Source organism: Odocoileus virginianus, chromosome 9 (genome assembly GCF_023699985.2).
Source record: "Odocoileus virginianus isolate 20LAN1187 ecotype Illinois chromosome 9, Ovbor_1.2, whole genome shotgun sequence".
NCBI classification, from domain to species: Eukaryota; Metazoa; Chordata; class Mammalia; order Artiodactyla; family Cervidae; genus Odocoileus; species Odocoileus virginianus.
In genome coordinates, this window is record NC_069682.1 from 25,690,377 (window position 1) to 25,704,457 (window position 14,081).

General features: G+C 38.6%; 1 protein-coding gene across 18 annotated transcripts in view; it reads left to right on the plus strand.

Annotated features, from left to right (window-relative positions):
* The window catches only part of PRPF18 (pre-mRNA processing factor 18), a 72,724-nt gene that overhangs the window by 5,572 nt on the left and 53,071 nt on the right, over positions 1-14,081 (plus strand). For 16 of the 18 annotated variants that reach the window (XM_020881338.2, XM_020881341.2, XM_070472089.1 and 13 more), the window contains exons 2-3: positions 13,093-13,170; positions 13,286-13,312. In XM_020881338.2, coding sequence (XP_020736997.2) covers positions 13,093-13,170; positions 13,286-13,312 — 105 coding nt within the window. The remainder of the gene's footprint in view (positions 1-13,092; positions 13,171-13,285; positions 13,313-14,081) is intronic. The other 2 variants (XM_020881339.2, XM_020881342.2) reach the window with 1 other exon arrangement.

Below are 14,081 nucleotides of genomic sequence, written 5' to 3' on the forward strand. Positions count from 1 at the left end.
AGTCCTGTGACCACTGCTGAGTTTTCCAAATTTGCTGACATATTGAGTGCAGCACTTTCACAACATCATCTTTTAGGGTGTGAAATAGCTCAACTGGAATTCCATCACCTCCACTAGCTTTGTTTGTAGTGATGCTTCCTAAGGCCCACTTAACTTCACATTCCAGGATGTCTGGTTCTAGGTGAGTGATCACACCATGGTGATTATCTGGGTCATGAAGATCTTTTTGGCATAGTTCTCCTGTGTATTCTTGCCACCTCTTCTTAATATCTTGTGCTTCTGTTAGGTCCATACCATTTCTGGTATTGGTATATAAATAAAAAGTTTAGCATGTATGTATATCTATGACCCCACGTCCCCTCCTCCTGTTGATGATATTATTAAAGAGGTCTTTGACTCAAAAAGGTCAAGAACTAGTCCTTTCTGGGCTGGTGAACATCTTTGTGCCCTTTAATCCCTAGTACCAGGCAGCTGTCCCAACTCTGCTGACCCTTCTTCATTTATTCCAGTCCTTGAACTTGCCTTTATTCACACTTTCCCTTCATTCCCACAGTCTTCTATAAAACTCTCCAACACCTTTCTCTCTTTAGCGGTTGGTGAGGAGCCTTTCACAAGTTTTTTGGTACAGTCAGAAAACAGCGTGGAAGGGAATTTGTCATGTTGATACCATGTCTTGACATCTCCCGCAAAGATTTTTTTCCTCAGAACTTCACTGTGAAAGCTTTTAATTGTACAGAACACTCAAAATAATTGTACTGTGAACACCCATATGCCTACCATCTAGATTTGCAGTTAAGCCTGCGATTAACATTTTAATATATTTGCTTTATTCTTTGACTGTCCATCTGTCCATCATTGTATATCCATTTGTCAATCCATCTAGCAGTGCAGAAACTGCTTTTACCTCAGGACAGTAAAGCAGGCAGAACATTTTAGAATAGTGGAAGGCAGCTTTTCCACACTTTGACAAGAGACACAAGCTAAGCCGTTACCATTTCACATAAAACAGATGAACCATAAAAAGCTGGGAAACTGCTTGAAATGCCCAAAGATGGCTCTTTAGATGAGTGTTTTCCAGCTGCCTACAGGGTCCTGAAGCCAAGGTACTGATCTTGATGCATTTCAGATTAGTTTACAGACATTGTTACACTTTACCCTTAAATATATATAATTTGACATGTTTTTCATTGACTAGTGTTCAGTGTTTGTCTATACATATGAAAAAATGCACAAATCTTAAGTGTCCCACCCAGTGATTTTTGATAAATACATACACACCTGTGTGACCCTGTGTGTATCGAGGTACAGAATATTGCCTTCATTCCACCTTGCAGTCAGCCTTTACCATTCCCAGAAGCAACTGCTGCTTTGATTCCTTTCCGCCATCCATTGGCTTTGCCTGCCCTAGAACTTCGTGTAAATGAGATCATACTATGGACTCTTACATGACCCACTTTGTTTAATCAGAATAATGTGAATTTTATTCATGTTGTTGCATGTGTCAGTTGTTTATTCCTTTTATTGCTGAGAAGTGTTGCACAATCCAGTCTGTTGATCTGCTACCCTGAGGATGGTCACCTGGGCTGTTTCTAGGATCTAGCTGTGGACCCTCTTGTGCAAGTCTTTTATTTTTTTAAGTCACTGACTGGTTTTTGGCTGTGCCGGGTCTTTGTTGCTGTGCTTTTCTCTAGCTGTGCACAGGCTCCTCATTTCGGTGGCTTCTGTTGAGGCAGAGCTCAGGGTCTTGGGCTCGCAGGCTTCAGTAGTTGTGGCACACGGGCTTAGCATGCTGCGGCCTGTGGGACCTTCCTGGCCAGGGACTGAACCTGTGTCCTCTGCATTGGCCGCTGGAACGCCAGGGAAATCCCTGTGTGAGCCTTGTGTTTTCATTTCTAGTAGGAAAATGCTGGGGAGTGGAATTGCTAGGTCATGGGGTTTGTCACGTGTTTAGTTTTATAGAAAGCCATCAGACATTTTCCCAAGGTGGTTGGACTGTGTCTCACCTCCACCAGCAAAGCATGATGGTTCAGATCTAGACATTGTGTCAGCGATTTGTGCTTCAGTCTAACTTCAGCCATTCTGGTGGATGTATTATAATATCTCATGGTGGTTTTAATACGCATCTCCCTGAGAATTAATATTAAGTATATCTTGTGTGTTTTTCTATTTGTATATCTTTTGTGATGTGGCTTAAAATTACTTGCATATTTTAAAATTGGATTGGTTGGTTTATCCGTAGTAAGTTCAAGGAATTCTTTATAGATATCATGGATATCACTCCTTCGTCAGTATATATTGTGAATTTTCTAGACTGTGGGTTTTCTGTTCATCTCCTTAAAAGTTTTTAATTTTAATGAAGTCCAGCTTATCAATTTTTCATGGTTAATGTTGACTGTATCCTATCTGGGAATATAAAATAGCGTAACCTGTTGAAAAACAGTTTGGCAGTTTCTTAAAGTATAACTTAGGTCTTTAGGCCTGTTGAGTGATAGAGCTATTCCGCTCCTAAGCATTTACTCAAGAGAGTAAGATATTCTCTTACAACATCTAAAAGCTTTATGGTTTTATCTTTTATAAAAACAAACTTTTTATGGATCAGTTTTTTTGTATGATGTGAGGCCGGGGTGTGGTTTATTGTATTTGGATATCCATTTGTTCTAGCACCATTTATTGAAACTGTTTTTCTTTTCCCTTTGGATGGTTTTGATATCATTAAAAATCAGCAATAGTTTGTGTGGCTCTGTTCTGCCCTGCTCTCTTGTCCTAATCTGTTTGTTGATCTTTATGTCAGTGCCGCACTGTCTTGATTGCTGCTGCAGTTTGATGAGTTGTAAAGTCAGGCAGTGTAAATGCTAACAGTCTGTTTAATTTTGTTTTTTTAATTGAAGTATAGTTGCTATACTTATATAAGTTCCAGGTATACAGTAGAGTGATTCACAGTTTTAAAGGTTCTGTTCCACATATAGTAGTTATAAAACATTGACTCCTCCCTGTGTTGTCCTTGTTGTATGTCCTTATATGTATGTATGTACATACCTATGTACATACATACATATGTACATATATATATATACACATACATACATGTATGTACAGTATGTCCTTGTAGCTTATACATAATAGTTTGTACCTCTTACTCCCCTACCCCTATATTGCCCCTCCACCCTTTCTGCTGGTAACCACCAGTTTGTTCTCTATTTTATCTGTGAGTCTGCCTTTTCTTTTTTATAGTCACTAGTTTGTGGTACTTTTTAGATTCCACATAAATTTGTCTTTCTCTGCCTGTTTCACTTGCACATGCCCTCCAAGTCTATCCATGTTGCTGCAGATGACAAAATTTTGTTTTTTTTATGACTGGGTGGTAGTGCATTGTGTGTATATGTACCACATCTTCTTTATCCACCTACTTACTGGTGCGCACTTAGGCTGCGCCCATCTCGTGCTGCTTATTTAAGCAGCTTTATTGAGGTGTACCTGACACACAGGAAACTGCACATATTTAAAGTGCACAGTTCAGTCAGTTATGCCGTGTCTGCACTGGTGATGCTGTCGCCACAGTGAGGAGCCCGAACATGTCTGTCTCACCCCAGCGTTTCCTTGTGCCCGCTCTGATCCTGCTTTCTTCCCCCTCCCTGGGCTCTACCTACGCTTCCACAGGCTACTGTGGGTCTGCCTTCTGTTACTTAGATTGCACTTTCTAGAGTTTTATGCAGAGTTGTCCAAAACAAACTCTCTCATCTGCTTTCTTTCAGTCTAATTTTGAGATTCATTCATGCATTTGTATCAGGATTTCATTATTTTTGTTACTGAACAGTCTTCTACCATTGTATGGGTATACCCCCAATTTGTTTATTCATTAGCCTGTTGATAGACATTTGGGTCATTTCTGTTTTTTGGCTATCATGATAAAGCTGCTGTGAACGTGAGTGTACAGGTTTCTGTTTGGACCTGTGCCTTGATTTCTCTTGAATAAATGCATAGGCGTGGAATGGTTGGATAATACAGTAAGTGTATGTTTAACTTTTTCATTAAAGAACCTGTGTAAGATTGGCATTTCTTTCTTTTTTTTTTTGGCATTTATTTCTTACGTACATTTTTGTCTAATTTTATATATAGTGATATGAAAAAAGTGAAAGTGAAAGTCGTTCAGTTATGCCCAACTCTTTGGGAGCCCGTGGACTATACAGTCCATGGAATTCTCCAGGCCAGAATACTGGAGTGGGTAGCCTTCCCTTCCTCCAGGGGATCTTCCCAACCGAGGGATTGAATTCAGGTCTCCTGCTTTGCAGGTGTATTCTTTACCAGCTGAGCCACAAGGGAAGCCTGGGTATACTGGAGTGGATAGCCTATCCCTACTCCAGCGAATCTTCCTGACCCAGGAATTGAACTAGGGTCTCCTGCATTGCAGGTGGATGCTTTATCAACTGAGCTACCAGGGAAGCCCCCATATGCTCACACAAATATATATAATTATGAAGTACATAGAATTCACCTGTGCATGGTAAATTTTGGTATAGTTTTCTGCTTTGGATGGCATCATTGAGAAAACATATCGCCTGGTTCACAGGATCCCTTGACAGTTTACAGTTCTTACACTTGGAAAAGTATTGTGTCTCTTTAAATTGTTTGGGTGCCCAGCCATTGGGTTTGTTACGCAATACTCTTTAAGGCTTATTTCCATTTTTTAGCAGGAAACTGACCCTGTCGCATGGTTCGTGATTATCAGCTCGCATTCCGCTTCGGGTGTCCAGGCTGTGTATTTGTTAGCTCTCCAGTGTCTTTTTGTAGAACTCTTGATGATGTTTGTGTTTGATGTTCATTTTTCTAAACACTAAAAAGCTTAATCTGATTGAAGGAATGATGATTCTAATTAATGAAATGGTGACAGTCTTGTTGCATTTGGTTTTTAGTTTTGACTCTTCTTCATTAGTGTGGGCTATAGTTTCAGGTGATGTGGTAGAGAGATTTGTTCTCTTTAGGCCTGGGAATCTCAGGTTTATAATCCAGGAAGTACAACTTGGACAAGCCCAAGAAGAGCATGTGTGAAGCACCATGCAGGAATGAGGCTCTGTCTTCAAAAGAAGTAGTGCTTTTTATGTATACCCTCTTCAACTTGTTTTTAAAATCTGCTGGAGTGAGAGGTCCAATGGAGAGTTCAAATGCTTTAGAAGGGAACACACATTTACCTTCAGTTCACATGTTGTCTTAAAATCGCTACCAGCCACTTTCAGGCTTCTGTTTGTAGGGCTGTGTTGTATATTCTGTCATTGAGCCAGCAAACGTAGAGTTCAAAGATTTGGAATACAGCTAGAAAGGAAACTTAACTTTGTAAAAGGAGTTAACAAGTCCTAAAGTTCATTGGGGCTCCGTTACAGAGGGCTTTTTAAGTTTGGACAAGTTCTCTATCCTGCCTGAGTTACCTATAAAGAGGGGTGTGTTAGGTTTTAAAATACTACAGGGTCAGTTGTGTCATGAACATATCTCCCATAAGTTCGTTTGGTGTTTTCAGCGTGCCTTAGAAAATGTTTTAAATAGAAATCACCGCTTGACTTCCTTTCTTTACAAACTGCTCTCTTGTTTCTAAACAAAAAGTGTGCAGGCTGATAGTGAAACATGGTAGGGAACCTTTTGGTTTTGACGACCTCCTTTTGCCCTGAAGTGAAGGGTTACATAGTAAGAAGCAAAACGCTTATATTTTTCTCAATATAACTTTTTAAAATGAGAGGCAAACTGGTTTTCAAAAATTAAATTTATTGTTAATAGATAATGCATTCAAATGATTCAAAATTCAAAACATACCAAAGGGTGAACAGTAAAAAGTTTCCTTCTTACTCATGTGCCCCAACTTCCAGTTCACCTCCTCCAGAGCAGCTAACATTGTTAACTTTGGGGTCTCCTGCAGTTATTTCATGCTTTGGAACCAAATGTGAAGATGCAAAGGTGTGTCTTTTCTCCTTTTTTAATAAAGATGGCAGCATACTAGATTCATTTTTCTGCACTTGCTTTTTACATTTATAAAAGTATAGAAACTACTTAATTAAAAAAAGAAAAACCTCCTTTAACAGAAATTTACAAAATCCTGAAATTGAAACAATAAAGAAAGGAACTATAGGAACCAGTGTGGAAGTTACTGGAAAAAAGGAAATAATAAATACAATAATTAGGGCAAATAATGCATTAGTACATTCTAATAAATTGGCAAATCAAAGTGAAACAAATGACCAGAAAAACAAGAAATAGAAAATCTGAACCGACCAGTAAGGAAGAAATAAGAAAAGTGTCTGACAGCCGAAGGAAGGCAATTGAAAACAAAGAGAACTACAGTTGAAGATCCTTAAATTTGCACCTTGCAAGTTAGTGATGAGCTAAGGGAATTTTTCAGTGGAGCATTAAGAATGGACTCCCAGTTGGTGGTCAGCTGCTCAGAGACCTGGCAGTGAGGAGATGGAGAGGGACTTCAGCTCAGTTCAGTTTAGTCGCTCAGTCGTGTCTGACTCTTTGTGACCCCATGGACTGCAGCACGCCAGGCCTCCCTGTCCATCACCAACTCTCGGAGTTTCTTCAAACTCATGTCCATCGAGTTGGTGATGCCATCCAACCATCTCGTCCTCTGTTGTCCCCTTCTCTTCCCGCCTTCAGTCTTTCCCAGCATCAGGGTCTTTTCCAATGAGTCAGTTCTTCGCATCAGGTGGCCAAAGGATTGGAGTTTCAGCTTCAACATCAGTCCTTCCAATGAATATTCAGGACTGATTTCCTTTGGAGACAGACTAGAGAACATTTTATTGTAGTTCTGCTGGAAATGGTACTTAGCATGATACCCAGCACAGGTAATGAATGTTTCCTTTAAGGTTGCAGAGTCTTGAGTATATGTAAGTGATGATCATTTGCACCAGTAGAGAAGTAAAAGGGGGAGATGCAGGAGAGAAAATAGATAATTAACTATGAGAAAGGCAGGAGGATTTGAGATCTGGAAGACAGCTAGAAGGGGTTGGCCTTAGACAGGACAAGAGTTTCCTCTTCCATTCTCAGATGAAGAAGGGGTCGGTGCTGGGAGGAATTCAGAGTTCTTGTTTGCTGACTTCGCTTTTCTTTGTAGAGTGTCTTCATCATATGCTGAAAATAACAGGAGACATAAAGGACTTAGAGGTTTGAGAGAATGGGAAGTGAATAATGATCAGTGTAGACAATAGGGGAGGAAACTGGGTTAAATACACCAGGATCAGTGGGTGACACTGGGACCCAAGTGGCTTCCCAGCATTTAAGAGCTAGTGCAGGCCTGGAGAATGCCAGCAAGTGGCCTTTTCTCAGACAGGACACTGTTGGTCTCAGGACACTTGTTGGTCTCTCTCACGTTCTTAATTAGAAGTCCAGAGAGCTTTTGTTTATGTAGAATGTATTTGTTGATCTTTAATCTATTAGAAATTAAAACTAAGGTATTAAAAATGTATGTATATTCCATGTAGAAGTATAGTAAAAAAAAAAAAACCCATCCTGTTAGCATAAATAACACATTTTTATAAAAACTGTTTTCTAAAACAATAGAAATTCAGTGAGAAGAATGGCATATTTTACATTTTGCCAATCTCCCCACTGTATTAGTAGACAATTGGATTCTCCTGTTTTCTTTTTTCAGCCTGTTGCAGTATGTTTTTTTTTGTTCAGGTAGCTGAATAAGATTCATCTTGAGAAGGAGAGGTAGTTAGAAAAGGGAGTATTTTAATAACCTTTTCAGTAATTGTGGATATTTTTCTTTGATATTATACCAGAACTGGACAAGTGGTGAGTTTCTTAAAAATTTCATTCTGTTCAGTCACTCAGTTGTGTCCGACTCTTTGCGACCCCATGGACTACAGCAGGCCAGGCCTCCCTGTCCATCACCAACTCCTGGAGTTTACCCAAAATCATCTCCATTGAGTCAGTGATGCCATCCAACCATCTCATCCTCTGTTGGCTCCTTCTCCTCCTGTCCTCAAACTTTCCCAGCATCAGGGTCTTTTCCAATGAGTCAGCTCTTCACATCAGGTGGCCAAAGTATTGGAGTTTCAGCTTCAACATCAGTCCTTCCAATGAACACGCAGGACTGATATCCTTCAGGATGGACTGGTTGGATCTCTTTGCAGTCCAAGGACTCTCAAGAGTCTTCTCCAACACCACAGTTCAAAAGCATCAATTCTTCGGCGCTCAGCTTTCTTTATAGTCCAACTCTCAGATCCATACATGACTACTGGAAAAACCATAACCTTGACTAGATGGACCTTTGTTGGCAAAGTAATGTCTCTGCTTTTTAATATGCTGTCTAGGTTGGTCATAACTTTTCTTCCAAGGAGCAAGTGTCTTTTAATTTCATTGCTTCAGTCACCATCTGCAGTGATTTTGGAGCACCCCCAAAATAAAGTCTGCCACTGTTTCCATTGTTTCCCCATCTATTTGCCATGAAGTGATGGGACCGGATGCCATGATCTTAGTTGGTATAACTTTTCTTCCAAGGAGCAAGTGTCTTTTAATTTCATGGCTGCAGTCACCATCTGCAGTGATTTTGGAGCCCAAAAAATAAAGTCTGCCACTGTTTCCCCATCTATTTGCCATGAAGTGATGGGGCTGGATGCCATGATCTTAGTTTTCTGAATGCTGAGCTTTAAGTCAACTTTTTCACTCTCCTCTTTCACTTTCATCAAGAGGTTCTTCAGTTCTTCTTCATTTTCTGCCATAAGGGTGGTGTCATCTGCATATCTGAGGTTATTAATATTTCTCCCAGCAGTCTTGATTCTAGCTTGTGCTTCATCTAGCCCAGCGTTTCTCATGATGTACTCTGTATATAAGTTAAATAAGCAGGGTGACAATATACAGCCTTGACATACTCCTTTTCCTATTTGGAACCAGTCTGTTGATTAGCTGAGAGTTAAAGTTCTGACCTGTATCAATGGACCTTTTGGATATTAAAGTCTGTTGATTTGGTCTGTTCTAGACCTATTGTATTCTGATCTGTTCTGCTCCTAGATCTTATGCCTGTGCATGGTTTTGTAACATCTTGCCTTTGTGATATCATGAGTTTCTCAGCTATGCTGAATTATGCCGATCTTCTAAATGTTGATTTTTCCATTAGACAGTATTTTAACAGTCACATCTGTTAATATCACCACTGATTTCATCAGAGGAGCCTTTATGTATCAGGAAGCCAGCAAGTTTACAGTGAAGGATGCCACTTTTCTACCATTCTCCTTTTCCCTTGACAGGTGAAATTTTATCATAGACAACAAATAACTGTCATTGTTTTCCTTTAGGTGACAAGGTTGCTTTGTTCAGTTTTGAGAAAATGTTTGCCAAAAATGCAAGTCTGAATAATCAGCCAGTTGCACAAGTGTTTTTCTTTGAGAGAGCTCTCCTACTTCATTATGTAGTGGAAGTGCTTCATAGGTTTCATTTCCTTTCATTTCATCATACCAAATATTAAAGGGCCATGTACTTAAGGGTTAAGATTTAGTAAAATTGTACTTTATCAAGACATCTTCAGAGAAACTGGCCTTTTTATTTTCTGGCAAGAGCGTGGTGGTGAGGAATACAAGTGACTACTGATATGTCAACAATATTTATGCCAAGGTTCTAGGAGGTTTTTTCACCATAGCTTTTGTACCATCAGTGCAAATCTGAGCATAGTGAAAAGGGCAGTGGGGTGGGGCACATGACGTCTTAGTATTGGGTTGGCCAAAAAAATTTGTTCAGTTAGTGAATATGTTTTCTAATAAAGTTCTTGGTGAAAATGAAAAGTGTCTTTTATTTTTATGCAAAATCAGATGAACTTTCCTAACACTGCCCTAGCTCATTAGCAGTAACCATAATAATACCTCAATAATTCCTCCACACAGGTATTTAGCACCTCATAGTTCCACAGCTCACTCAGGCAGTGATCATCAATGATGCTGTACCCTGACAAGGAAGTTTAATGGTGAACAATGGAAAGATCAGGTTCCCACACACCTGAACCCATTACTCAAGCCTGGCACCAGTAAAACATCAAGGAAGTACACAGCAAACCACTGTGTATTATGTGTAAAAATTCAGCTCAGCGTTATGAAAATGAATTTGACCTGTGCAGTCTCTGGAAGGGTCTTAGGGACCCCCAGAAGTCTACATTTTGGGAATGGATGTTCTAGGTTTAAGGCTTTGGTAGCTATGTTCACTGGAATTGAGACATGGTAATAAAAGATACCATAGTTAAAGGTCGGACCATGGTCTGTGGCCTGGGGAGTCCTGTTACTTTCTTCCTGTATACCAGCTCTTTCTGAGAGGCTACCAGACCATGTTGTCAATTCATTTATTTGAAATAAGACCAGTACGTTCTATTATACATAGTCAGAAGGAACAATTTGTGATGCTGAAATGCATTTTGGGTGTGAAAAACTGTTAAGGTAGAATACTGGATCAGCACAAAGGATTTGAGGACCAGAGGTCTTAGTCCTGTCTTTGTTATTCACGAGGCTTACTGAGTTCTGGGAATGTCACCTGACTTTTCTAATTCTCAGATTTCACACCTCTCCAGTGGGATTAATTTTATTTGCATCCACCTTTTCCAGAGTAATTTTGATGTTCAGATGATGCCATCAGTTTCTTACCCTGGGTAACGTTGTCTTCTTTATATCTGTAAAGTTGTGCTTGGGGTGCATCAGATAAGTCAGTAAATATTTATTGAGTTAATGAATGAACTTAGAAAAAGCTGTTAATTATAAGCCGTTAGTTTTTAATATATACACAAATAGAGTTGTATAATGAACTCCTATCTACCTTTCTCCCAACACATGTAACTCTAGAAAATAAGAACATGCAAATTAGTACAGCCACTATGGAAAACAGTGTGGAGATTTCTTAAAAAGCTGGAAATAGAACTGCCATATGACCCAGCAATCCCACTTCTGGGCATACACACCGAGGAAACCAGATCTGAAAGAGACACGTGCACCCCAATGTTCATCACAGCACTGTTTATAATAGCCAGGACATGGAAGCAACCCAGATGCCCATCAGCAGACGAATGGATGAGGAAGCTGTGGTACATATACACCATGGAATATTACTCAGCCATTAAAAAGAATTCATTTGAATCAGTTCTAATGAGATGGATGAAACTGGAGCCCATTATACAGAGCGAAGTAAGCCAGAAAGATAAAGACCATTACAGTATACTAACACATATATATGGACTTTAGAAAGATGGTAACGATAACCCTATATGCAAAACAGAAAAAGAGACTCAGATGTATAGAACAGACTTGTGGACTCTGGGAGAAGGCGAGGGTGGGATGTTTCAAGAGAACAGCATTGAAACATGTAGGGTGAAACAGATCACCAGCCCAGGTTGGGTGCATGAGACAAGTGCTTGGGCCTGGTGCACTGGGAAGACCCAGAGGGATCGGGTGGAGAGGGAGGTGGGAGGGGGGACTGGGATGGGGAATACATGTAAATCCATGGCTAATTCATTTCAATGTATGACAAAAACTACTGAAATGATGTAAAGTAATTAGCCTCCAACTAATAAAAATAAATGGGAAAAAAAAATAAAAAGAAAAAAAAAAGAAAATAAGAACATGTCTTTATAGAACTAAGATCACACTCAACAAAATTAAAATTGGGTCCTTAATACCATGAAATACTCTTCTTACATTCAAATATCCCCTGTTGAATTAAAATGCAAACATACATACGTTTTTACAGTTGGTTTGTTCAAATCAAGTCCACACAAGAATCCTCTCATTGCATTTATTATGACTCTTGGTTTCTTTTAGTGAAAACATTTTCTTTTCCCTCAGGTCCCCCACTTTTTAAATTTGTCAACTTGTTGGAGAAACTGGGGCTACCTTTATGAAATGTGTTAGTGTTTGATTGCTTTCCTGTGGTGTTTGAGTTTTTTCCTGTCTCCTTTACGTTTCTAGGAAGTTGTATGATCAGAGACTGATTTGGATTTTTGGGGCGGACATATTTAAGTGGTTTGCAGTGTACTTCCTTGATGTTTTGCTGGTGCCAGGCTTGAGCAGTGGGTTCAAGTGTGGCAACCTGATCTTTCTGTTGTTCACTATCAAACTTCCCTGTCAGGGTATAGCATCACTGATGATTACTGCCTGAGTGAGCTTTGGAATTGTGAGGCGCTAAATATGAGGTATTATTGAGGTATTGTTATGGTTACTCCTTATGAAGTAGGGCGGTATCTTGATTTGAACTAAGTCATCATTGAAATAGTATCTAAGAGGCAGAACTGCAGATAGTAACAAACTTGCAAATGAGGAACTGTATTTTTTTACATTATAACTGACATAAAATATGACTTTCAGGTGTTCAACATAGTGATTGATAGTTTTATACATTATGAAATGATCCAAGGTACTGCATTTTTAACAGAATAATTTTATGTATAGCTTGGAAAGAGCTAACCTTCTTTCCCTGCCACAGTAGGCTGAGTTTGTCTCTTAACATCATGTCATTTTAAAACCAAATACCTTTGAACCATCTTTGTACTAGAGAAGCTCTCCTAAACCATCCTATGTCCAGATTATTTTTAAAAATTGGTTAATACAAATACAGTTAGCTGATCATTATAATAAGATTCCAGATGACAAAAAAGAATGTGGACACATCCTTGGAGCTCTCTTGGTAATGAGATTTAAAATGTCAGCTGAAGCTACCATAATTTTTGTTTGATTGGGTCTGTTAGGAGAAAAGAATTAAAGGATCACATTTTATGTGGTTCATAATGAATCCATTTGTAGAAATTAAATTAAAACACCAGGAAACTAAATCAAAACAATGTTAACATTTGGTAAATGGGGTTGGTTCCTTCTGTGTGCTGTTAGGTAATGTCAGTTAAAATGATGGTGCAAGAGAAATGTCTTCATGTTTAGACCAGGGTGGAGGACAAGTGGTATGTTCAGGAAATCACTAATCTCTGTGGGACCTAAAAAACTTTATAGTTCTTGAAAAACTTTCAAGATTGTTGATCAAGAGACATGAAATTTGAACTTTTTCTTCAGTAGGAAGAAACTTACTTGTATCTTAATAGGAAAGTTAAAACTTCTGTTATTATTAACTTACTTCTTTCTTCAATAGGAAAATAAAAAATATTTCAAGCGTAGTGAACTTGCAAAAAAAGAAGAGGAAGCATATTTTGAAAGATGTGGCTACAAGGTATGAATGCCTGCTTTTATGTTAAATTATATATTTCTGAGTTTAAATTTATACAGTCGTTGTTAAAGTAACAAAACAATTGATCTTTGTTCAATTTATCAATGTTATACATTAGCCTGTAAATGAGAAGCCATCTGGAGAGGTATGATTTTGTTTTTCTTTTTTTTCTTTTAATCTTGAATTCAGGAAAATACATGCATGACCTTTGGCTTGGAATGGTTTGGCTTTTTGTGGACAGCATGAAGTGGCTTGAGATCAAAGCTTGAATTTTTTTTCTTTTAATTAAGTCCTGGATCTGATACTACCTCATTTTCATCACTACCACCACTCCTTCCCCCGCCTCTCCCAATAAAAGTCCATTTGTAAAGGGTTCAAAACATTTTATTCATTCAGCAGCAGTGGTAGCAGCAGTGGTATTTCCCCTGCTTTCTCTGGAATATTTTAAGCCATTGTTTTATGTTTGCAATGTGAATAATCCCTTCTGGCCTGAGATATAGCCATTTTATATGATAAGGTATCACATTTCAAACACTGCTCAGCCTACTGGATAGAAAATGTGATCTTGCAATATTAGAAATAAATGAGTTGTCTAGAAAACTTTGAATAATTTAGAAACATGACTAAAATTATCTTTGCGATTACCTAGTTAATAATGTATTGGGGTTTTTATTGGGAGGGGTTAAAGGTTACAAGGTGAAGTTGTGTTTAATTTATTTTAAAAGATAACTGTATCTAGTCTAATTTTTTAAACAAAGTTTAGAGGTTCTATTGAAATACTTTTGACAAATCATAAATTTGAAATCGACTCTGCTTGTGAAACATCGATTATACAATAATACTCTTGTGCATGTAATGGGGGAAGTTCTGGAAATTAATTTTATCTGGCATAGCATTTCTAGAAGAAAGCATGA